This window comes from Magallana gigas, chromosome 6 (genome assembly GCF_963853765.1).
Source record: "Magallana gigas chromosome 6, xbMagGiga1.1, whole genome shotgun sequence".
Classification (NCBI taxonomy): domain Eukaryota; kingdom Metazoa; phylum Mollusca; class Bivalvia; order Ostreida; family Ostreidae; genus Magallana; species Magallana gigas.
The window spans coordinates 38,749,788-38,776,720 of NC_088858.1; the positions used below are offsets into that span (position 1 = coordinate 38,749,788).

A 26,933-nucleotide genomic window follows, 5' to 3' on the forward strand; every position below is an offset into this window, starting at 1 on the left:
CCTTTAGAAAGGCAATGCATTACTTGCACACTAAAATTATCATAAACTTTATATAATAGGCTCAATTTTAGTATGCATGTAGGTTATTGTGTTTTACAATTACAGGGAATTATAGAGTACTACAAGGGGCCTTTTTGAGGCCCTCCATCCAAGAAATCCCCATAACCCCTGATAATTATTCCCCGACAATCAATATTGGTAATTCATATTGCATTTGATAAATTTTTTTGTTGCTATTCCCTCTGTGGGGGCAAATATCAATTCTTTAATCAAGTCACATCTGGGAAGCAATAAATGACTTGTCAATCTAGATTTTTCATGTAGCAGAATGTGTTATGTGATACATGATATTCATTCAGTGAGAAGCAGCAGTGTACATGTGAACAATTATATATTGGTTAAAACATTCAGTGAGAAAGCACTGATTAATTTTTCTCATCACTATTGGATGCCATTGCAATGCACCTTGGTAAAACATGGTTCTAGACCACCTCAATTTACTAGAGTCATGAAGGAACCCTCTTGTGCAAGAATGTGCATTGAACAATATCACATTTGAATAGTAGTTCCTTCCTGTTTGTTTTTGTAACTACATGTACATGGATGTACTTCTGTATCCAAGAAATGTTTATTGATCATTTCCTTCATAATCAGATTCAAGTATTGGACCAGATCTTGATTTGCAAATGAATGCTCAAGCCATGAAGAGGTGTGATTTTGAATTCAAGAAGAATACTGTATGTATGATGAAAAAAGGGAAAAGTGTATATTTGCCTCTAAAATTTGCATTTAATCTCACTGGCCTGTAAAATCTAGTCAGACACGAAGGAAAACATATGTTTATTTGAAAAATTGTATTGAAAATGACAAGAAAAGCAGTGGGAGTTTGTTATTAGTCATCACAATTTTTAAAATATTGTTTGAATAGTTTAATAACCAAGAGCTTGAAAGAGAAATTTCTCTTTTTTTTGTTTACTGTAATATACACCTTAATCCTCAGCTGTATTACTTGCGTGAGAGTAATGAACTTGTGATAACGCTTTAAAGAACTCCACCTGTTTGGCAGGTAACCCTCTCAAGAGCTTGTTATAAGAAGTACTGGTATGTCATTTGTAAAAGATTAGACTATAATATAAACATTTGACTGACTTTGTGGCACTGGACCGACAGAAATACCAGGGAGTGACAACATAGAGCAGGAGACGTCAGGCTACACAAGCTACTTAGGATTAAAGCATTGCATGTTAGCATCCAACGTGTCATTGACATATCCCAGAGTGTAAACTAAACTAGAGAGCTGGGTGCTAAATGCTTAGCTTGCCAATTTTTTTTTTTATTTCAAATTAAAATCTTGCTTTCCAAAGGTTCTCTCTCTCTACCAATGAAAGAAGAGAGGGATAATCCGCCCTTGACTATAGCAAAGAAAATACACATGAGTAGATTCAATAGGGGGATAACCGTAATTCAATTTTAAAAATATAAAAAAAAACCCTTCCCATCCTTTAGAAAAAAACCTTTAATTTTTTTTAGCTAAACAATAATACTAGTACCCCAAAAAATCAACTGAAGCAATGACTTAATTTACAGAGAGAACTGTTCAGTCCAGAATCATGTAAAAGGTTACCATATATACTCGCTTATAAGTCGGTATTTTGGGAGTAGAAATTTGAATAAAAAGTAGGGGTCCGACTTATAGGCATGACATACAATCAGATAATTTTTCCACTGAGTAAAACTTCGTTTTTGGGTGCCATTTTGCTTCCAACTTTTGACTTGCGATCCCTATACTTGACATTTTTATTTTTTAATTACTAAAAAGATAAACACTTAATAAATACATTGAAAGTTTCAACTGTATTTCTTAAAATATGAACAAGGTGTATTTGATAGTATTTTTTATTTAAACAGGCAATTATTTACGCCCGAGGTGATAATAGCTGTAGGTATAACTGTACATAAAACAACACAAGCCAACACTGAGTTTAGGAGGCTAATTACCAACCCTAATCAGTCAGTAGGGGATAAAATCACTGTCATTTTATTTCCAGTAGCATTTAAAATAGTTTTTGAGCTATAATCTAGTTGTAATGAGTGTTTAAAAAATATAATGGCGTCCAAAATCGTAAGTTACAAACTTCAAGAAAGATAACTCTGTTTACAGAAAACTATTAAAAAACATGGCGTCTAAAAGCGATCTAGTGGGATTACAAAACAGCAATTTCTGTTTTATACTTAAAAAATTAAGCACAAGAATAATTGCTGGTCTGTTAAAAAAAAATAAAGATCGTTTTATAATTATTCATAATAAATTACACATGAGGTGATAATAGCTATATTGGTCATGGCAGTAGGTGGCATGTCACCTAAAACAACACAAGCTAACACACCACTTTTAAAAGGGGCTATACCATCATAATCAGTCAATAGGGGATCAAAATCACTGTCATTTTATTTTCAATAGTATTTTAAATATTTTTATAGCTTACACCAAGTTTTCATCAGTGTATCAATAAAAAAAAAATGGCGTCCAAAATCGAAAATTATTCATCCAGGATAGATGTCTTAACTGAACACAACACTTTTAAAATGCATTGCATCTAGAAATGATAACAGAGGGGTCAAACACCAATATTTTTTATCTAGAATATAGTCATGCTTGATAAAATGTGCTTATTTGATTGGCAATCTGTAGACTGATTATCCAGAAAAAATTACCCGACTTATAAGAGGGTCAATGGCAAAATCTTGAAAATAAACTTGAAAAATGGCAGCCGACTTATAGGCGAACAATACTTATAGGCGAGTATATACGGTATCAGTGAACACAACAAACTTTAGCTGAATGTACCTCAAAGCCAAACAATAATGTTCTTATATGGTTTGATATTAGATCTGCTTGTTGGTCACAGTTTGTTTTGATTGTGAACACATCTTTACTTATCATGGCATCTTTCAAATTGAACTGTGCATAATAGGAAATTCATTGTTCATGTACAAGGGCCTGTTGTGTGTGCAAAACTATATATATTCAGTACAGTGTTGTATGTTAACAGAAACAAAGCTGCATTCAGATTTTCCTGATAAAGAAAGTAGTTTCTTTTAAAAGTGTAATGGGAAAGGTGCAGGAAACCATATTAAATGCAATGTTGATCGTCTCTCGGTTGGTTTTTCCATATTTAGAAGTGTAGGATAATGGTTTCCCTGGTTGTTTTTTTTTGTGTGGTTTTTCTTGGTTTTTGATAATTCTCTGTTGTTTGTTCATGTAAATATATTGGCAACCTTATAGAAGGTACCATACATAAAGCATGATAGACCTCAGTAACTTTTTGGAGAGTCAGTTGTATGCATTCAGTTAAAACAGAAAGGCAAAATGATTCAGTCCAGTAACTTTTGAGGGGAAACAACAAAAATGTATTCATTAAAAATGTTACAGTTTTTTATTGTTGCTTTATCGTAACAGCTGGGAGTATGAGTCTCAGAAGGCACCTTTAAGTTGAGTTACGAGTTCAAATCCCACTGTACTATGTAGAGAAAAAGAAAAACTGTCTTGTTCTAGATACAGGACAATCACATTCCTGATGAATATCCCATACTGATATATATCAAAGTACTAATAGTACTGGAAAGCGATTAGCAAGCTTGTTTGAAAAACATGTATTTGCTTTAAAATTTCATATGCTGAAAAAATCAACATTTTACGGTATGACAAGCCTAGCCAATATCTTTTCCTTCCTGTAATACTGGTATGGTATATGTGTTTTCTAAAAACTGGCCCAAAACTTGGTAATCAAACACGTGTTGCATTTATTAAAAAGAATAACCACTTACTAGGATTGTGTACCATATTTGTCATTTTTGTTTAAAACAAAAAAGTGTACAATTAAATTAAATGAAGATCAACTTTCAATATTCTCAATACTTTGATTCATAATAGGTAGTGCTTTGACAAAGCTTCCGGGTTGCATGATAGTTTTGGTTACATGACATAAAGCATTTAGTGTATATGCTGACCACTTAATAAGCACCACGTCCAAACTGGTGCTTAATAAACTTTTTAATTTCTTGAAAAACCCAAACAACAATTTACAAAAACATAATTTAAAAAACAAGAAAAACACAATAAATAAGGGCACTGGATGACATAAATATTTTGAGAAAGTCGCTTTATTAATGTCAAGATTTATGTTAGCCTAAAAAGGGATTTCAAATATAGAAGATGAAAATATTGGTTTTCTTCCACTGTTCATTTATAAATACAACTAAATTGTAGTAGACTATTAAGGGCTTTCTGGTTAATATGTACGGTATACCAGAATAAACTTTGATTAAACCAGACTGTTGCTCTTTTTTGTCCAATATTGATGCTCATAAAATTTGACCAATATTTGGGGGAAAAAAAATTAGTTGAACATAAATATTGAGCTCAGATGTTCTGTTTAGTTTTAGAGTTTGATTCACATGATAACTAGAACAAATAAAAATGTATAAGAACTTTTTTTTGGCCATGCAAATACTAGAATATGCACCAAGTCCTGTCATGCCATGCATGCATCTACAGTTGGGGTTTGTGGGGTCTGAAACCTCCCCCCCCCCCCAAAAAAAAAAAAAAAATTTTTAAATTTACATAGCCTAGGGAATTTGCCAATTAAACTAGGCCTTGGAACCTACCCCTGGCAAACATATTAAGAAGAAGAATTCCAAATGAAAAGATAAAGAAAGATTTTCAGATTTTAAAGCAAAAATATGCTTTCAGTGCTTATGATAGGTTATGGCCAAAGAAATTACTTCTAAAAGTCAAACTAGACCTGTTGGCTAAATTGTTGATTTGCACCAAGCCTCCATTGAAAGAATGACAAAGTATTGATTTCACTGGTCATCTTAAGAAAAAATCTGAGGAAAAACCCTTGTAATTGCGGTAATTTCACACATAAAAATAATGAAAAATATTGAATTATTGCGTAAATAATAATCTTGAAGAAGAGATAATTTCTTTTCATGGGTACAGAAATAGATAATGATTCTGCTCTTTTTGAAAGAGGAAACAAAAGTAGATATTTTGCCACATTAGCAACACACAAATTTAGATATGAGTTCTCTGATGATATCTTCAGTGCCACAAATGGGAAGTGATTTTGAACTCGCCTCATTTTTCTATCTCCCCAACCTAATGAAATTAAGCAGTCATATATTATCCCCTAGATGTACGTTTTGGACATAAATATCTACACTGAATCATTGGTGGTTAATATTTTTTCGAAGCGATCCAATGAGTTTTATTGTAAAATCAATCAATATTTTTACAGTCATGTTTATAAAAGAGAAATTAATGAAAAAAAAAGTATGCCATGATTATGTTCTTTACCAGTGATATGTAATTGAGCTAATTATACAAATTTTTAAGTTGTATGCGTATGCATTTGCAGTTTTGCACTAATTGCTCTTATTCTGAACATACAGGTTGTGTGGGAGATACATCATGAAATGTTTGTTAACTGAATACTAATTCGATTCCCTTCTCTGAATTTATAGAGGTGGGTTTTTTTTCTGTTCATGAATTATGGTTCTTAAACATTTTGGCCCCAGGTGTATGGAGATTATAATGTCTTTTTAAAAAAAAAATGAAAATGTAAAAATCAAAGTGAGATTGAATGTTACCAAAACAAACCTAAAACACATACCGGTAGTTTCGTGCCTTAAATATCCTTAAATTCCTATTTGTCTATGTCAGGTTGGTAATTAATTTTAACAAATAGTATGTTTTGCAAAGAATTTATTGATATGGCATATCAACCCTTACACTGCCAAGCTAACTTGACAAATGTCTTTGCATTAAAAGACTCAGAATGAATATGACCATTTTTAGACTTTTAGTCTTAAGACTTTTAGACTAATGAAGCCTTCGAAAAAAAAAAAGAGCTATACCGTTAATAAAAATAAAATATTTCTTATTACTTTAAAAGTAAGATATTTTCAATTAGTTTGAATTTTCTATTGTAATAGTCATTTGTAGATTATGGCGAAAAAAAAAAGCGTATTAAGTGAATCTGATGTGTTGACAAGCCAGCCTCCCTAATCATTCATAGACATGTGCTTTTGACATGCAACATTCATTGTCTGTGTAGAAGATGGCTAATCTGACTAATAACATAGGATGTATGTAGTCCCCTCATGGTCCAATCCAGACACACAAAAGGGTTTAGAGTATGGTTTGTGTATCGTCATCGCTGTTTAAACTGTCAGTACAGAGCCTGCTGTTTTCTGTCTGTGGAACACTAATGCAGGGTTATCTGAGGTTTCTGGGGTTTCAAGTCTGATATGGGATTATTGGAAATGATACCCCATATTATCAACAGCAAGGATGACATCATATTGCCATTGTGGGTGAAAAACCAGTTGAAGAGATAATGAACATGTGAATAAAATCACTGGCTGCAGGCATTTTGTGTGGTAATTATCAACTCTTCAACAGGTTGTGTGCTTTTGCCCTGAATCTGATATTGTATTGATAAATAAGGTCCAAACACAAGTGGCTGTGTTCTCTTTCTACTGATAATTAATTAAGCGGACTGATTTACAACGTCATTACCTAAATATCTCCACAGTTTTACCTCATTGCTAGGACTCTAAGGGTGTTCATCATTAATTGAGGTAGACATAATAGCCAGGTTACATAATGATACAGTAATGTGCTGTTTAAATTGACATTGTAGTAGTATAACTTATTTCGGGTTAGTTTTTTTGCATGTCACAAAATTTGCGAAAATGGGGAAAATGTATAACATTTTTATTTTGCGTCAGTCATTTTTGGGGACTTAAAAAAAGAGTTTCCTATAGAAGATTATACAGGATATAATTTCTACATATTCAATAATTTGTGATGTAATAGTGATCACGAAAAAAGTGAACATTAGGTCATCATTAAAATTACAGGATGTATGGTATGAACTGATCAGCATTAGACAAATATAAGGGGTGGAGAAAATGTTCCATACTAAATTCATGATCTTTACTGGTGGTATATTCTATTTTTTCCATTTTGTAAACAGTCGAAAATACAATATTCAAGGTATAGAAAGATTAATGTTCATTTCTATGTACATCTCTCTAGGAGTGCAACTTTATCATAATCTTGGTTACATGTGGAATGTGGTTTGGAATTATAAACATTGTTTAAAATGTGCAGTGCTTTGGCCCACGTAAACTCTGAAGTTAACATGCATCACGAGACTCCAACCCAATACATGGATAAACATCACTTACAAAGTACCATTTCATTGTGCATAACCTCTTGTTACAGTCATTTGTCAATGATATTTACAAATATTATGGAAATGGCATTGCTTTAATTAAAAAAAAAGTGTGCTTAAACCATGCAGTAATTACATGTAATTGCTAATGGCACTCAGATTTTGAAAGAGAGTGTAGCGCAGCGATTTGATAATGTTGGGTTTATGCCATGGGGATGATGATGCAGACTGCAGCAGAGATGATTTTGAAAGTTGAGAGTATTGTAATCTTACAAATTCCTGGGAGGGATGCGAATGCAGATTGGCGCATTGTTTGTTGTCTTTGAGCTGATTTGTAGAAGTAGAATTGGAGCAGTTGTTCAATATTAGTGCAGTGTTTCAGAAGACTCCTAGGTCACACCATTCTCCAATAACAATGGGTTTTCTGTCAACTCTAAAGATTTCAGATGTAAAACATTGTTTAGCACTTGATCCTTGATATTTTCACAATTCTCTCTCAACTGCATCATTTTACAGTTGAATGTTCATAAGTTAGTTATCTTATACTGTAGACCTCTTAGTGTTGGGGCTGTCAAATTTTTCACATGAATAGGGTTAGGTATTTATTTGCAGTGCATATTAAAGTACATGTATGTGTGTATTTCAAGTGATTAAGAAAATTGTTTGAACAAAGTTGTAAAATCATTATGTTTACTGACAATTACTTTATTATTCAGGTTTTCAGAAAAACACATGATAAATGAATGTTGTTTTAAATGGAATCAAATGTTTTGAAAAATTCATTTATTTAGAATTTATTTTTCTAGATTCTTCATTTTTCTCTTTGAGAATTTAGTTTTTAAGCAACATATTTTCCTCTGATGGTTTATTATACATCTCTATCATATAATTATTAAATTGCTACTCTATGAACCCCTATAAAGGTTGTAACATACTCAGGTGACTGTTGAGGCCCAAGGGCCTCCTGTTAATCAATCTTCTTTTGTGGTCTAAAATTTTCATGAAACTGAGTTAAACTTGGTAAGCATCAATAAAATCTAGTTTTGTACTTTTTATTTTGTAGACCTCCCAAACAGGGACTCCTGTGACCTTGAAGGTGGACCCAAAGGGTTACATCCTGTACTGGAAAGACCAGAACAAGGTAACTATAGGGGGCAAACGCGACCCACCCCTAAAACCAATCAGTCTTTACCGGGCCCTCTCAACCAGTGCATGTGTTAAGGGGCTCTGTCTGGTGGCTGGGGCTACTGCAAAATCTTTCATGGAATATTGCCTGAAACTTATAGCTTTACCGACTTGTGTCGAATTCTCAGCTTTCTGGAAAATTGAGAGAGAGGGAAAAAGATAAGCATTGGTAATTTGTCATGAAGATTCAATCTGTTTTATTACTGGGGGAAATTGCTTCTGTTTACATGCTTTGATATGTGCAGACATGCTCTTGAGAATATCTATGTAAATGACACTTTTGTAGTTTAATGCTATCTTTTTGATTTGAAAATGGCTTTATATCTTATTTTAAGGTTGAAGGCATTGAACAATGGCATACAGTTCTTGATTATTCTGCGCAGTGATAATCTGTTGTGATGATCAGTCTCCCATAAGTCTTCTATAATATAATTTAAACTCAATAAACTGAATTCAGAATAAATTAAGATGAATGAATTGAGTAATTTGAGAGACAGAAGTAGTATAGACTCACTGCTTCTGAAGGAAATTGTGATAAACCTGTTCAATGGTTGTATACTCCCCAGAGAATTGTATGCTAATGCCATCGACCAAGCCTTAAGCCAGTGATAACTGACAACTTCATCTTTTCCATCATATAGGACATAAAAATTTGTCCTTTTTAAAAAAAAAAAATATAGATGGAATGCAGTTGCAGTAATTCATGTTGAGATATTCTAAAGAATCCCCAATTGTTTCCCATTGCTAATGCAGCAGATTGCATCCATGACCTGAAGATATAGCTAAAGTTATGGTTTTTGGCCATGTTTTAGATGAAATAACTTAGAACCTTAGCTATGACTTATGTGCCACCAATTTCAGACGTCCAAAGATGACAGTTCAGTAAGTATAGTAGGGCATGGATTGATGCAACCAGTCCTGATTTGATTTATATATAGAGAAAGAGGCATGAAATAGTCTTTTGTATTCTTTATTCTGTACATTGCGGTATGCTTACAGACAGTTTTTAAAAGGTTCACAAACACTATACACCTAGGTACATGTATAAAGTTGCTTGATACTGCTACTTAAAGATAACAGTTAAACTAGTCGAGAATTTTTCAAAAAAAGTAAGTTTAATACTACACTAAAATTTGTTTAATATGAACAAGGATACAGCAAAATTACAGATTCTGATATAGGGAAAGTTTTTAGGATCCAAAATGGCATAGTTCTATTCTGGTTATATGCTGTAACAAAATTTATTCTGAATAACAAATTGTATGAAATTCCCATAAGTTTGATTTATTTTGTCATTAATATTAGATTCAACATTAATGCACAAATTAAATCCAAATATTTTAGTTCTTCAAAGTAGGTTTTATAATATATGCTAAAAAGAGCACACTAGGTACTAAAAGTTTGCAGGTCCGCAAGTTTGCTGTATTTATTTTTATGAATTTGTTATACCGATATAATGAATTATGGATATAGCGAAATAAATACTAAATTCAGAGGTTCTTAAGAATTTGCCATGACCAAATTTTACTGTATTTTCATTGACTTGGATCAATTTTTGTGTTTCATGCTAATCTTAATTTATTTGAGCTTAAATTTGATCTTGGCCCATGGGTAAAGTTGGTATTGAGTGTTAGGATGATACCATCTTTAAGAAGTAGTAAATGATTTGTTCTTTTCAGCTAAAGGGTGCATGGCCCCGGTTTTTTTTTTTTTGAATTAGTAGATTGACCACTAAAAAACTGCTTTTAAAAAGAAATTAAAAAGCAAATCTTCTAAAACTTTTGATCGGATTCACTTAGTATGGTATTGATATTCCTGAGAATGATGATATAAATACTAAGCTGAATCCATTGCTAGAGTGCAGGGATATTAGGAGAACCTTTCAAATTGATGTAAATCTATATCATTAATGACATCTAATGGGTATCAAGCAACTGTTATGGCCCACATTTTGACAAGTTTTTTTTTTCCCCCCAACAGATTGCAGTTATGAATCATGCATGTTCAAAGGAATTTCATTTTGACATAACTGTTTGTTTTATGTCATAATCAATACCGGTACATTGTTAACATTTAGTTGTGTTTTTTTAATGTACGAGATATATGATTCTTTTAGAGTTTACTTTTTTCTTTATTTTATCTTAGTTTTTTTTTCTTTTTATATATCATTGTTAAAATATGTTTGCAAGTGATCTGATTTTTTTTCCTGCTAAGTAGAATGCCTGTAACATTTATTAAGTAGATTATAAAAACCCCAAACCTGTATGATTTTATAATTTTCTTTTTTAATCATTATACTCCTGTTTAAAGTTTTACTATTGCATATTATAATACATATGTGTAATACACTTACATGTAATGCTTGTTCAGTGTACGGATTGCTGGAATGTTTTGTCGTCAGGAATTATTCAGTGGTATTCAGTGGTATTTGACAAATGTGAATGTAGCCATTGGTCAAAATTAAATACAACCCATTACAAGTTGTCAACATGAGAATATTTTTTCTGTGTATATTGGAAGCATTTGCTTTCTTTTGCTCTCATAATATTTTGATACAATGTCCGTTCATTTGTCAAGAAGGTTGAGAGTGGCATGAGATTAAGTATATTATTTGAGCCATCTAGTTTTGCCTGAATCCAAAAGGCTTCTCTGAGAACTCTTCTCTGAGGTTCCAGTGGAGGCCATTTTGGCTATAACATCTTTGAATTACCTATATGTAGACTACTAACCAGGATATATATATGTACTAACTTTGTTATGCTGAAGTAGTTGTAAATTTCAGTGTTGTTCTAAAATAAGGGATCACCTGAAAAAAGGGGGAGGGGGTGTTAAGAAACTAACCACAGGAATTCAATGTAGTTAAATGCAAATTCTCGATACATGATAATTAAATGTTCAATATTTAAGGCTTAATTTATCAGTGATGCTGTTGGTTTTAATTATGATAAATTGCAGAAGAGCATTGCATCATATCAATGCACAGATGTTGAGCGACCATTTACTGGTACTATTAAGTAATGTGGTAAGGTAGCAAATTTGATTTTGCAGTATTTCATGACTATATCAAACTAAACCTCATATGTGTTGAAAGATGTGAGCTTAAATTTCTGAACAACGGCAATTTCTTAATTGATTCTATTGATTTGAAAAAAATTACTGTTTATTAATATATCTAAAACTGGTATGCAATGTATAGTAGTAGTAGTCATACAATCTAATATGTCTGATAATTGTATTGTTTTGGGGATTAATGGAATATGAATGGATGAGGATTGTGGAGACTTCTTGGTGTGTTTATAAAAGCTACTCTATTTTGTCTGCACACAAAAGAAACACCGCAGTAGCTCTGATCTCTTGTGTCGGTTACAGCCATTTACTGGTCCATTATACAATGTTTATTTACAGACACCACTAATGCATCTGAGTCTATAGTGATGGGTACTGAGTATATAAATGACTGATTGCATATTACTTGTATGTATTTGCCAAGAATTCCCTCCAGTAGTTGTTAAAAGAGTGGGCAGATTTATAGATTGATGTGACTGACAAAAGTTGACCAGATATTATTTGCCAAAGTGGTTGCCAATTCAAGCAAGAGGCAACTGATTGCAGAGCTGGCAGAATTAAGGGTTAGATATATGCCATGATAGGAATTTCTTTATCCTCTCTATAATCATAAGACCAGGGTATATTATAGCATTGAGGGAAAAATGAACAGCAACATTCATTGTATTGGCAGGTGTGTGATTTCCCAAATGGCAGGTTTTTTTATTGGTTGTTGAAGAATGTATAAGTGCCATTGCAACATGAAAACCTAGTGTCAGTTCAAAAATTGCATAATCATAAGTTTGAAGAATCAAAAACCTGGTGGAAAATGATCATAACTTAATAAAGAAGATTCCATTTCTTATTGCTCAAATGATATTAATGCTAGCCATTAAAACTTCACTAAAAGATTATCGCAACATTAAAATTGTCTCCCATAATTTGAAGAGTGGCCATGTTAATTGCAGTAGGTTTAAAGCATTGTTTCCATATATTTACCTGTAAATCATGCAAAAAATTCAAGGAAAAAAAGATCCATATTAAAAAAATAAATGCAAATGGTATTTCCTTGCTTTCAAATTCAGAAAAGACGTGTCACCTTAGAACATTTAGCATTAACACTAACCATTCATTTGTGGCATTATAAATTGTTTTGCCAAATTTATTAACAAAAATTAGTAAGTAGCATATAAAAAAGGGACGTTTAAAGAAGATTTGAAATCACAATTACTAGACACTAAACCAAAAATGAATTACTTCAGAACATACTCGAAACGGATATTGTTCAGAGTTAATTCAGATTTCAAAATCCTAAATGAAAAACTCTCTTTTTGAACATTCTCAATTTTCATCTAACTGTATGTCGTTCCTTTGAAAATCATTGGTCTACATAATATCAGTTATGAAAAAGAAGGCCCTACTGAATGTTGACCTTACACAGTCGGTGCAAAGAGGCTGAAGGTGACGGAAATAATTATGGATCGCTTCATATTTGTTGACGAGAGACTGTGTGTAGGGACATTTCTAGTGATTAAAATAGCTGTATATCTGAAATAGACTTTACGCCTATGTATATATATTGTCCATTTATAATAGTAGTGGAGAATGATCGAGAAACAGAGGCTGAGTTATTTTGACAAATTCAATGCTATGTTTAGTTTGCTAGTGATATTATGTAAGACTTTTTATTTATAGTATCAAGGACTTTATGATATTTTGGTTTGTTAGTGTCAGTGGCATGTGTCTTAGCACTATTAATAATAAATTATTGCATTGATTCATAGAAATCTGTCTTCATTAAAAACATTAATGTTGTGATTTATATGCAATGTCATTAATTAATTCATATTAAATTTAATATAAAAGAGAATTCACTTATATGTTTATAAAATCCATGTTAATATGCGTGTAGGGTGATAATATATTCTTCCATTTATTAAATCATACATTTACTATGCATTTGAATACATTGTAAATTTCATCATATTAGAAAGTGACAGTAACTTTTAGCCAGTAATAGATGCACCAGATCTATAATGCATTCATTAAAACTTAACTCCTTGTTAATAGATAGGCATTCGTCTTGAGTTCATTTAATTGCTAAGCTGAGCACATTTCACATCTATTATTTGTTTCCTTCAGGATATGGACTATTTGGACATCTCCTACATCCGAGACACACGGACAGGAAGATACGCCCGGGTTCCAAAGGTACTGACCCATAGCATGTCACCATCTGCAGTATTATACATGTACTTGCTAGGTCCATCATACATATTACATATATGTTAGGTGCTCTGGGAAAGGAAAATAAATGCATGTTTGTTTATGAATAAAAATTAGGTCAGTCTTGGTGTATGAGCTTGTCACAATTTCATGCAAATATAGAGGAAAATAAAATGCCTGTAGTAAATGAATGTTAGATTTATATGTTAATGTCACTTTGAACTTTTGTTGTTTTTTATTTAACTATGAGACCAATGTGCATTATACAGATGACTCTAAATTACTTGGACTTCAATTCATAGATTTATTTTTTATTTTTATTTTGAAGTGTCATGAATCGATATTTAAATAAGTACAACACTATATGTATACAGGATTATTTTCGCCCCATGTTATTTTCGCCCTTCTCCACTAGCAAACGGTTTTGCCCAGTCTTTAATTCACCCAGTTGTAGTTGTGTTAACAGAGATATTATTTGTGACTTAGTCTTAAATTCGCCCTCTGACAACGAGGGCGAAAGGAGCGAAAATAAAACAGGGACGAATATTTCCCAGTATACAGTACTGTTCCAAGGGTCTACTCCTTTCCTCCTCACCAACTGTCTGAATTTGCCCTTCATTAATGTATTCTTCAGTACATCTGTAGATGATAAAAGTTATTGATTTATTTCATTATACAATGTAACAAGTTATTTCTCTTTTTTTTTGGGGGGGGGGGGGTGTAAGGAAGAGGAGTATATCCTTTCCAGGCCCCTTGAAAATTTCTGAATCAAGAGTTATCTAGAGTCATTTGTTTTTTTTTACTGGACAAACTTGTAGTAAAATGTTTGCATAATAGTTTTACTTTTTCTTATATTGAAAAGTGTGTGAGCAGTTCACTTTTGTTCTTGCATGTTTTGATCTGAAATGAAAAAATAACTAATTAAAATTGCATTTTAATTAAAAGATAAAGTTAATTTTGTTCTTCCTATTTCAGTATTGTATGCAATATTCTGCTTGAAACCAGGACCAAATTAGAGCTTTGTTTGTTCTCTTTCATACTGCTGCATGCTTTATTACCAGCATTCAAATTTACTTTTCACTGAAAATTATGGGTAAAAAAAATTATTATGTTTTGAGGTTTTTTTTAAAGGTCATATGCGACCTATTTTCCATTATTTTCTCCACCCCCCTTCCCCCCACCAAATCTGCAATGTGAAGATTTCCACTGTGTAATTCCAAATTATATTTTCATGTTATGTGATATTTTTCCATTTGTATACCAGGGTATATAAATTCCCCCCCAAAAAATATATATACTATGACTTTAATAATTAGCATTCAGTTGCGTATTGTATGCAATTAAAAAAAAAATTCAAAATATTCTAACTAAGAAAACAGCCTGGTAATGCGCCCTGAGATTTTGGGCATTAAGAGGTTTAAATACAAATAAAGAAGTAATAATCTATCAGGGAAAATAATCTAAAACTGAGGAAAGTTGCGTGTCCCTAAATGTAAGAACCGGTCCCAACGCCACCAACTTTCCTTAAGTCAATACTCAGCCTCAAGTCGGTGTTTTTACCTCAAATGTGTGCACTTTTCTCTTAAAGGATTTAAGTTGAGGACTGAGTTGAGTGATTTGAAAAATTTGGTGACGATGGGGCCAGAACTTTTCTTTCAAAAATGGTATGGCATGAAGCTTAAGTATCAAAATGCATTTTAAAATGCTGATAATCACCCCCCCCCAAGTGTTTACTCACAGGTGGTAAAGAGTACATAAAAAGCAAGCGGCAGTGTGAAAGTATAGGATCAAACAAGACTTTATGACTGGCCTGGTATGTCTGTGGAACACGTGTCTCTCCATGACTGAAGTGTTTGTTATTTCAGGGTAGTAATCGTGTCTCTCCATGACTGAAGTGTTTGTTATTTCAGGGTAGTAATCGTAGGCCCTCTGCACCGGTACGTTAGTAGGTTTGATCTGCTCTCTCTCATATAGCGTGGACACAATTCACAGAAAAACAAAAAGCCATCGTTCACACTTGTATAAACACATCTTGCACCCCAACCATTAATCTGTTTTTTACCCTGTAGGCTTATATAGTCCCCCCTTCAAGGGGGATTAACTCTTTTTTCCTCATTCATGTAGCTTTAATTGTTATAATTTCACTTGCTCATGTAAATTATTGAAATATTTGTTACTTATATTATTAAACTTTTCATTTCTTTCATTCTGTGTGTCTAAAAACAAATGCATAATTATTTTATCAAAATGATATTCTCTAATTTAAGTGTACATGTAGCATTGTAACCTTATATTTCCTTGCAATTTTTATAATTTGTTCAAAAATTATTTCCCCTTCTTTAAAGGAGAAAAATGTAAAACTGAAAATTGCACTAATGCAGTTATGCTTAATTTGCTTTGAGTTATTTAAAACCCAGTACGGTAAATTGTTTACATTTGTGATTTTATATATAACTTTACAAAACAGTTGTGAACGATGACTTCATCTCTTTAATAGGATGCTTCTAATTAACCTATTCAATGATAATCCAGATGGATACATATGAAATATTAATTTCTAGAAAAGAAGAATGGAGTAAAAATGATTTGTTGAATTGATTTTGGAGAGTATAAAAATTAAATCTTGAAATTCAAGGCTTGTAAGATTTATAAGAAATAATTGCTCTTATATTAATTTATTATCTGTATAATGTGAAACTATAGCTAGAAATGTACAAATATCACAAATGTTGTGAGAATGCAAAATTTAGTGTTTGTTCATTATACAAGGGGGAAAAAAATCGTACAGTTTTGCATTTTCACAATGATATGGAGATTTGTGTCTTTCTGATAGTTTTACCCTTATATAGATACAAGCCTTATTGCAAAGTGCATGGAAACCTATAAAGAAAAAGATCTATAAGGTTGATTCAAGAGTAGAACTTGTTTAACTCCAACTCACCAGAAAGATTGAATCAAATTGCTGTGTGGTTGTGATGTGTGCTGCTGTCGATAAAACATCTATTTAACTGAAGTCTCAATTACTTGTTTTTCTGCTTAAGTTGGAAAACCTGCAAAGAGTTTGCTTTTATTTTTATATCTTGGTGTGCATTGAATTTTCAAGACTAGTAAAGCAGATAAATTGCTTCATTCACTTCATATTGCTGAAGCCATCTTAAGAATCAAGCTGTAACAGTTGCAAACTTATGAAAAAGAGATTTTATGTTTTTGTGAAATTTTGATTTTTTTTTTTTTTACATGGCACCTCTGGACTAGATGATGTTTTAGTTGCTTTGAATTCTCATTCCAGGGTTCATTTAAGTATGTAAGTGTTTGACAGTATGGTAAACACCTTCCCCTTGTCACTGCACAAAGTGTTAGAGTGTTCACTCCAAGTTAAGTGACTATGTTTGACCACGGAATCACAATGCGTTGGTATTTGTTAAGATTTCTATAGGGAAGTGATTTATTTAGGTTTTTGGGAACAGCACCTGTCCAAGAATGGTAAGGTAAAGCCAACTGTCATTTGGATTTCTGAAATTAGGTACATTTCCCTTTCCTTGTTGTAATTGAATTATTTACCAGGTGGGACATGACCAACAGGTGGGGTAAAAACAAAATATTACATGTACCATAAAGTGAAACAAAGGAAAGAGGATCATTTCAATGTTAAAAGGTTTTAGTGACCACTTAATTTTGCAATCATTTCAATGTTGTTGGTTATGAAGATGAATATGGACACTGAAATGCATGGAAAACAGAAATGAATTATGAATTAACATATTATTCAACTCCAACAAAAACACAGCTTTTCCATCGGAAAGTCTGTAGAAAATCATTCACAATAGATCACCAGCAAATTTTCACTGAGCACTATGTATAATTTATTATTCAAACATCATTACCAGATAAAAAAAAATTGGAAGCCTTGAATTCATTGCGTAACATCCCCATCCCCCCCCCCCCCCCCCCCACCACCACAGAAAAGTGCAATTCCTGCTACACAAGATACTCAATAACACAACCAACAAACATCACCTTAGCACATTTTCACACCTAGAAACTTTTATTATTGCATTTGTTGTAAGTTGAGAGTAAATTGAAGATTTAGAAGTGTTTCAAATTATGAAGGATATCTTATAAGTTGATGATTTTATGCTATTATAATGTACAAGCTGCTAGATATCAATGTCACCAATGAGAATCTTAAAATGTTAATGTATTTTCAACTTTTAAAACAAAAAGCCAAATGGATTATTTCATCATGTAGACACCTACAAAAATGGTTAAATTGTAACATAATAAATATTGGGTTCTTGAAATAAACCATCCCCACACACTTGTCTCAATATATTAAAGCTGTCGGTAAGTGGTTACAAAAGTGACAATTTCTTGAAATGTTGTTTTGATAAACACAGATTACTGTATATACTACAGTAAAACTCGGTTATAGCGAAGTCTGAGGGTCCAATGGATTTACTTCGTTATATCTGTAATTCTCTACACCCGTATAACGAATTTATAAAAAAAAGTACAGGGAATTGGCTATATACATGTTTTCTTTCACCAGACTATAATTTTTGGGAGTTGATTTTAATCAACTCTCCTATGCAGTTACTCTGTTAAACCGAAAGTGAAACAGTGTTTGGACCTAAGCACAAATCATCACCGCTGACCAAATTTAGTTCTTGAAAATAATCGATCAATTTGATTTAATGTATCTTGAAGCATTGGTTTTTAAGAAACTTATTTATGAAAAACCTTGAAAATAGTCAGATGTAAAATAGTACCAACAATTTAGATATTTTTTGCAGTCGTAAGTATTCATACGCCAGAGTTCAATAAAGTCTCGTTCACCATCGGCTGTCTCCATAAATCTCCGACAAGCAGAGAGTCATTCTATATTTAGAGGTCGCATCATCAAGTTATCACGTGACCTGGTGTACACATTCTCTTGCTTGTTGGAGATTAACGGAGACAGCCGAGCATCTGGTTGAACGAGACGAGTTCATTATTGCTTGGATCCATACAATTTTTTAAATATTTCGATAACTTATACATAGTTTGATGGAACCAATTCTATCTTTAATCATTACACAACACGATTTATACGGGGTTTTTCTCAAAATTCTTGTCGGAAAAGTCCGAGAATTCATATTATAAAAATGTGCATAATTCAAAGACAGATTTTAAACTACTTGCCAAGCAAAGTAACATGTCGTTGATTTTAAAATGATTAATAATCGATAAAATCAACTCCCCTCAGTACTTCAGTACTTTGATTGTTAATTGAGGCTTTAAATAAAAAACATTACTTTGACACCTTTAATAATCGGATTGTGAATTGAAAAATATTTATGAAAGCAAATTCATTCGGACAATTTTTTAACTTTAAAGAAATTTGTTATTTATAAAAGTGTTAAATTTCGTTATTATTCACCTGAAGGAGACTCAAAATGACATCGCTGTATTCGTAAATTCGTTATATCCGAATCGTTATAACCGTAGATTTGTTAAGAATTTTACCGGGGACTCAAAAAAACTTCACTACCTCCAAGAATTCGCTATATCCATGTTCGTAATAAACGAGTTTTACTGTACAAAAAAATTGTTATATTGAAAATTGAATGTATGTATAAAAATGTATGTATAAAAAGCCACTTTTCCCAACATTGGGTAGCATCCATTAGCTACCTGATACAAGAACTCGGTACAAAGTACATGTATTAGGGCATCGGAACAGCTGATTTCAATCAGGTCAAATGGAGGTCTAGACATAATTAACTTATCATCAAATAATCCTCGTCTTTAAGCAAAGCAAATGCTTCAAGCATATTGTTTACACAGTATAGTAGTCTGATGTGATGATGGTGTAATGATGGAATATGGATCCCATATCTGGTCAGTAGGTCAGTTGGAGGGGAAATAAAAGCATCTAGTATATAGCATATAAATAGGTATCTTTTGGTAATATAGATTTATGTGACTTCTTGTCCAATAAAGATTGTATAAAAGTGGGTATATAAAAACCACTTAATTACCTTTTTAGGTCATTATGAAAACTAACAAAGTCTTGAAAATCTGTTTCTATGGAAATTAATAATTGCATGTGCTGTTAAACCATCTGTATATTAACAGCATATTGAGAGAACTAAATTTAAAAGATACCCTTTTTTACCAACTTAAATAGGGAATGATTCAGCCATTAAAGATTATTTCCTATTTTATACTATGCATTTAAAGAAAAAACACTGAGCTGAAGGCTCTTCTGTGAAAAACAGGTAATCATTTACTGTGTTACAATTTACATCCACCAGTATTGCTGCCAGTGCCTGCAGCATAAAAACGCCAGATCTGAGGCTTTGAACATGGAGAACAAATAGGGTGGATACTTTTTCCGCTTTGTGAGATTGTGTGGCCTTTTATACAGAGTGTGGGATGGCATGCTGGTTTGTCACATTTCATCTATGTGGGATTTCTTTAATACGCTCCGTGTAATTCTCCGGAGTTTTAGTTCCTCGATGTTCCGACCCGGGGAAGAGATTCATTGCTGTGGAAACTGACACACGCGGCAAAGAGGCTGATGTACTTGACTTTTGATCTCTTAGACACATAAATACATGCTGCCCCAGACTGCATCCTTGTTTGGCAGAATGAATATTGCAGAAGTCATTGGAGACCATAATGACTAATGATTCTCTTGGCGTAATAAGGGAGAATGATGTATTTTGTAAAGACCCAGAACACGCAAGAGCCTACTTGCCAATTGCATTGCACATGGGAAAGCTATGTGGGCCCCAATCCTTCACATAAGAGTTCTGGCAGATGAGAATTAGTTTCAAAGAGAAAAACGAATCATAAAAACACCATTTGAAAACCCCAGTGATTCTGGTCCATTTTGTTGTATATTCAAATGGGCAACTGTACGTATTCTCCGCACTTGTAAATATACCAGTATATTTGTTTCACAGATGAAGAAGATTGGATATACTATAAAGTAGAATCTAGATGATGATGAAGATCGGTAGAATCATGAATACTGATTCACCGAGTTAACTCATGTACTTACCAGGACACTTACATTTGCATTTATTGATGTTTGAAGAGTACACATATAAGATGCAATGGTTTTAAGACAATTATTTCAGCTTATAATGGACATTTATTTCAATAGATACCAGAAGGTCATATATAAAGCTTAAAACATCAATAAATTAAATTATATTGATGACTGTACTTCTTACAAATTTTTGAATGAATGAGTTAAGGAAAAAATATGATATTTCTAGTTTGTTGTATGGGTTTTCACCTGTTACTCCTAAATCCTAGTGCACTGAATATCAGAAGCCAGGGGTTTTTTGATAATGATTATATGATAATATTAAGTACATGTATAACATTTGGTTTTCATATTTAGTTTAATCATTTAATACACTTAACTTTTATTTTTCATAGCTGAAGGTGGTGGATAGCTTTTGTGTGCAGCTTATTAACAAAGTCTTACATTTGTATATATCTGGTTTGATTTGATAAAGATATTTTTTACGTGTGGGTTAATTTATAAAGAAAAAAACTCAAACAAAACACTGAATGATAGTGTATCCAGTCAATTTTTAGAATTGGGTAGTGAAAAAAAAGACAGCAACTGAAAGACTATTTCTTTGTAGGTTTGATGTTAAAATTGCAATAGAAGAATAATTGAATTAAAATTTATATAATTTTTAAATATAATGTTAAAAAGAAAAGAAAAAACAGTTAGATTTCATTTTTTTAACGAATTTTGTTCTGCTTTATGAATTTTAGGAAGGAAAGTTGCGAGACCAATGCATGATTGGTCCCTCTGATATTCCCACGGAAGACAAGACAATCACAGTATGCTACGGGAAGGACATGACCAACATTGACTTTGTCAACTTTGTGTGTGCCAGTCGTGAGGTGGCCAGGGTATGTCCAAACCCATGAAATAATCCTTAAATTCTTTTTTCATTTTTTCGTTAATAAAATATTACAAAGTGTTTTTGCAGAGACGTAGATGGGTGTCATTGCAATTATCAACAACTGATTTTTCTTTGCATGCCCGAATACTGTGGTCTTCAAATTTAACATGAAGCTTTTAGCTGACATCTACATTTCTATTAAACAAATTTTTAACTCATTTAAATCTACAAAGACAATCTCTAGCTTGTGTATTGGATGGACATGTCATATTTACATCTCTGAAATAGGAATATAAAGACTGATCTTTAATTTACAAAATGTTTTAAAGGGACTTGGACACGATTTGACTTAAAAATTTTCAAATTTTATTTTTCCATTTTCAATGTTTATACTGATAAATATAGAAGTTTACAATGCTATGTCAAAATTTGAAAGTCAAATATCAAGTTATAAGCAAGATACAGAGTTTATAATTCTTTGTTTTGTAAACAAAGCTCGAAAATGTCATTTTTTACAAATGTGTTGAATTGATGTAAGTTTCAATCAAATGTATCTTTCTTTTGTTGAAAATAGTATTCATGAAGATATTGAATAAGTTAAAATTGTTTTTTACATGTCATTTTGTCTACGAAATGGTAATTCTCTACATTACATTTTTGTAAACAACTATAAGACTCGAACTTTGTTTACATAACAACCAATTCTTACCTCTGTATCTCGCTTGTAACTAGACTTCAACATTCAATATTTTGGTCAATCATTTAAAATGCACCAGTTAACCATTTTATACATAAAAAATAAAAATTAAATTTTTGATCTCAAATCGTGTCCAAGTCCCTTTAATAGTTTTTGAAATGTTCAGTAAATCTCTATTTGGTAATGAACTCTTGGTAGCCTTGGGCTTTCAGAAGGTACTGAAAAAGCTATATCCTCTCAGACACCATTGCAAAGCAATCCAGCCACAGTTGGTAGAATTGACAGTAATAACAGTTGAAAATTTAACACAATGAAAGACAATATATAACAATTTTAGCAGTGGAATGAATTAGGTAGAACAATGTTTTAAATTTAAAAATTTAATTTTGAATCCACTGTGATTACAATCAGATGCATGTACTATCAAAGTAGTTGATGACAGAATTGTATTTGTTTCAGGAGTGGACGGATGAATTGCTGAAGTTCGCCACTAACTTGCTGGCCTTGAATAGCAGTGTATTGTCCTATCTAGAGAAGGTCCATACAAAGCTAACTCATGTACTGGACGTTAACGGGAGGATCCCGGTCAAAAAGTAAGGAGATCTCACCGAAACACAGATCTAATAGGAGCGGGCTCATAAATACCGTAAACCAACTTTTATTTGCTTGTGAGAAATTTTCACTAGGTTCACGAGTGCCTCATCATCACAAATAGTTCTCACAGCAAACCAGTCATCAAATGTCTCAGCTCTCTAATAAACTTTTAAAAGTCGTAATGACGTTTTATCTCGTTCTAACGACTTTTTATCTCGCAGTAACGACTTTTTATTTTTTAATATTCCAATTTGAGCTCACAAGGCTTTCGTATATCTCCAATAATCCTTGAAATAGCGGTAAGTGGTTGCAAGTAAATGTTGGTTTGCAGTATACTGACCACAGGGTTAGTTTTTGCCCCTTGTTTTTTTTTGCCCAGTCTTGAATTTGTCAAGACACAGTTGTGTGATTAATATTCGTTCTTAATTAACACAGTTATTGAAAAATTGTCTTTAATTTGCCCAGTCTTGAACTGACAAGAGGATGAACGATACGAAAAATGAAGGGGGTGGGGATATTTCAGTATTGTAGTATATAGCTAGCTATGGGAGTAAGTCCTGTAGTTATGCACCATAGATTCCTTGTCTAACTTGAGGAATTGATATACATCTAAAAAATTAATGTAAGAATCTCCTTTCTTATATTCCATAATCTCACTTTTATATTTTTTATAGCTGTATACTATATATGGAATTGTTACAATGGTCAGTGCTGGCAATTTTTTTCTTCTCTTGTTAGTATATACAGACATAAATGAAACATTGCTCTATAAATTTCAGCATCGTCAAAATGGTGGCCAGAGACTCTAATGACAAGAGGAAAGTGGAAAAAGCCCTGGATTCTGTAGGATTTGTGGCTGGAAAGGTTAGTACCTGTATTACAGAGGCAGAATGTTTGATGTGTGTATAGTCAGTACTCAGAATGCAAGTAGAAATTGGTAGCTACTAGTATTTGTATCTATAATCAACCTTTTTGTTTGATCAGCTAACATATTACTAGATATATTCTGATACCCTGATGGAAATTGGCTCAAGACTAGAAAAACAACATCCTGACTTTCTTCTTCATTCTATCTTTTTTGTTAACACACTATAGACACTATTAGAGACCTTTTATTAAAATTGTTGGAGATCACATTTTCCTTCTTTCTTTTTTTTTTTTTAAAGAATACAAGATATTACCATGCACAATGTTTTCTTGACTTCCTTTTATTTAATGTTGCATTTCAGGACAGTTTTATCAGCTTGCCATTTAAAAAAATGGCGAAACACCCTAAACAGGTTTAATATTGTTTTTATTTAAATTTCTGCCTTTTTCTTGATTGAAGGTTGTGGCTGAAATTGAGAAAAAAAAAAGAAATCTTTAGTGCCTCATGAATATGCATGACCTGTTTAATGACATCATGGCATGGAATTTCCTAATGATGCCATCTGAACAAGTTCCTCTTGCTATTAATCTCAGGAAACATTTTTATAACAGCATCATCTTACATATTTCATTTCCAAGCCTAACACAGCGTAGAAACAATCATTTTGCTCCAACACTATTAACCTGTTAATGGTTTCGACCCCTTTTCCAGCTGTATAAAAGAGCCTTTCACTCATTTATATAGAATTTACAAAAAAATCTTGCATTATGTGGATTATTTCTCCTTTGCTCTCCAAGTATAAAGTCCTTCGCATTTACAAATGCAATTAAATCTGTGCTTTTATGTTCTATGCAAAGTTTAAGTGTACATGCTATTGAAATTGTCATGAATTATCGATGATGTGAAATTCCATTTGATTCCTTGTGTTATTAGTGTGTATGACATGTACAAATTTCACTATATTCATGTAATGAGGATTAAGGAAAAAGCCTCATCATCTTTTTTTCATCATCATTGCATTATTATTAGCTAATTTATTGTTGAATTATCTGGATTTTGAAATTGAACTGGAAAGCTTCCTCCAAGTCCTTTACACATCCTGGGTAGCTTAATGTCTTGTAAAAAGTTTGATGAATATAAATAGGTTTTGTTCCTATAACATGACTACAGCATTCATACATATGTATTTTGAAAGGTGTCAACAAAATTGTGTTTTCTTTATTCACATCAGTCAAGAATGTTTTGATCCTTTTATGTATACTATTATAATGATGTTATAAATATTTTAAGAGCTACTAGTATTGAGAATAACTAATTCTTTTAACTGCTACATCCAGCTAGTGTAAGATTTAAATGAAGTCAATATATAATCTAGGAAAATTTTAACAACAGTACACTTGTATTTGCTATATTTTAGAATGAAACTATCGACCCAAACAGGTTTTCCTTTGAGGAGTTTTTCAGTTTCTATCGACACCTTGTCGGAAGGACAGAAGTGGACAAAGTGTTTGATGAAGTGTAAGTTACAGAGCAAATATTCATGAGAAGATCTGTAATTGGAATTGTAAGGTACTTGGCACAGATTAAATGAAAAAAAGTAATAATTTCTTAGCTTGAAATATTGGGAGGGGTGGGTGGGTAACCTTTTCTGTATTTTTTAAAGTTGATGATTCAATGGTCCTCTGCTCAGCTTTTTTTTTTATCAGAAACATTGATATCTAAGTTTGGACAAAGAATTACTTATTAATACAGTTAATTCCATTCTTTTTTTGAAACTTTGCTCTGCAAAATATGTTGCAGTTTTGAGCATTATAATTATCCCCTCACATCCTAGTAAGAGGAGGAGGGTGTAAACTGTATCTAGCTATGGCGCTGTTTGCAGTTTTGAAAATTTCATTTTACAAATGAATGAGAACCTTATAGCCCCTTTCTTCTTTCTGTAATTAGGAGAGCTCAGAAAAAGGCATCTGTCAATGAAGCAGTTTGTGCAGTTGCTAAAATTTTATTAAACAATGAGATCATTATTAGACATTGTACCCTTACTCTTCTGTATGTCAGTAGGGAAGCTTAAAAAACTGCCATATCTAACAGTTGTGTACTCTGTGCAATTTTTTAATTTCTTTATTAAACAAAGAGATAATAATTCAACACTCTACACACATCATTTTTTCTGTCATTAGGGGTGCTAAGAAGAAGCCGTATCTAACTGTGGAGCAGTTTGTGCAGTTTCTGAACAAGGAGCAGAGGGACCCCCGCCTAAACGAGATCCTGTACCCTTACTACACAGTCAGGCAGGCTCAGGACCTCATAGACCAGTACGAGTCCAGACAAAACATGGCAGCAAAAGGTGCTTAGAATGATCATACTTATTGCAATTACTTTGAACCGAATTTAGGGAGGCAAAGTTCTAAAAAAAAATCATCAATTACATCATAGTTTAAAGTGTAAATGGTGTCATTTAACTTTGTACTAAAACTAAATTAGGAAGGCTATTTTCAAAGAAAGTCATCAATTATATCACTGTTAAGTGCAGTTATTTTTAAAATGGACTTTATTCGAAGAAATTTTTAATTATTTGATTTATTATTTTTCTACTACACGTATTAATTTTGCTTGTAGAATTAGATTTAACAGTATAGTTCTCTAAGACATGTTTGCTACTAGTATTGGAGTCAAAAACAGTTGAAAAGTTACTTAAATTTTGAAACATGTATTTACAATACAAGCATATGTTTGCCTTGCGAATGACCTTTTTTTTTTTCGTAGAGTGGTGTAGGTTGCTAGCAATTATATCTAAGACTTAATGCAATTCAGATTGAATGACCGATGAGGACATAAACTTGCATTTGATTCATATACAGTATCAAAGATCGTCATGTAATCTGACCATTCTTATTTCAAACAACACATACTTTTTTATATATGCATGATTTACCAATTATCTTTTGCCTGAAATAGAAATCAATGATATCATTCTCCTCCCCCACAAAACACATTACAGGTGAAGCAACGGACACATGCTTACTTAGCTGACAGAGTGGAACTGTCATTACATGTATAAAGTTTACACCTTTTGTTTAAATACGTAGACAATGCATACATGTATGGTTATATATTATTAAACTTCAATGCAGATTGTGAATTCAGAGCAAAGT

General features: G+C 32.4%; 1 protein-coding gene across 16 annotated transcripts in view; it reads left to right on the top strand.

The window, feature by feature from the left end:
* The window catches only part of LOC105335651 (1-phosphatidylinositol 4,5-bisphosphate phosphodiesterase beta-1), a 55,103-nt gene that overhangs the window by 7,346 nt on the left and 20,824 nt on the right, over positions 1-26,933 (top strand). For 5 of the 16 annotated variants that reach the window (XM_066088386.1, XM_066088400.1, XM_066088389.1 and 2 more), the window contains exons 2-12: positions 8,311-8,388; positions 9,294-9,314; positions 13,620-13,688; positions 15,614-15,640; positions 16,553-16,606; positions 21,486-21,626; positions 22,776-22,909; positions 23,690-23,774; positions 24,140-24,190; positions 25,196-25,296; positions 25,959-26,125. In XM_066088386.1, the coding sequence (XP_065944458.1) occupies positions 8,311-8,388; positions 9,294-9,314; positions 13,620-13,688; positions 15,614-15,640; positions 16,553-16,606; positions 21,486-21,626; positions 22,776-22,909; positions 23,690-23,774; positions 24,140-24,190; positions 25,196-25,296; positions 25,959-26,125 (928 nt within the window). Of the gene's footprint in view, positions 1-8,310; positions 8,389-9,293; positions 9,315-13,619; positions 13,689-15,613; positions 15,641-16,552; positions 16,607-16,992; positions 17,008-21,485; positions 21,627-22,775; positions 22,910-23,689; positions 23,775-24,139; positions 24,191-25,195; positions 25,297-25,958; positions 26,126-26,933 lie in introns of all 16 variants that reach the window. The other 11 variants (XM_066088388.1, XM_066088402.1, XM_066088399.1 and 8 more) reach the window with 9 other exon arrangements.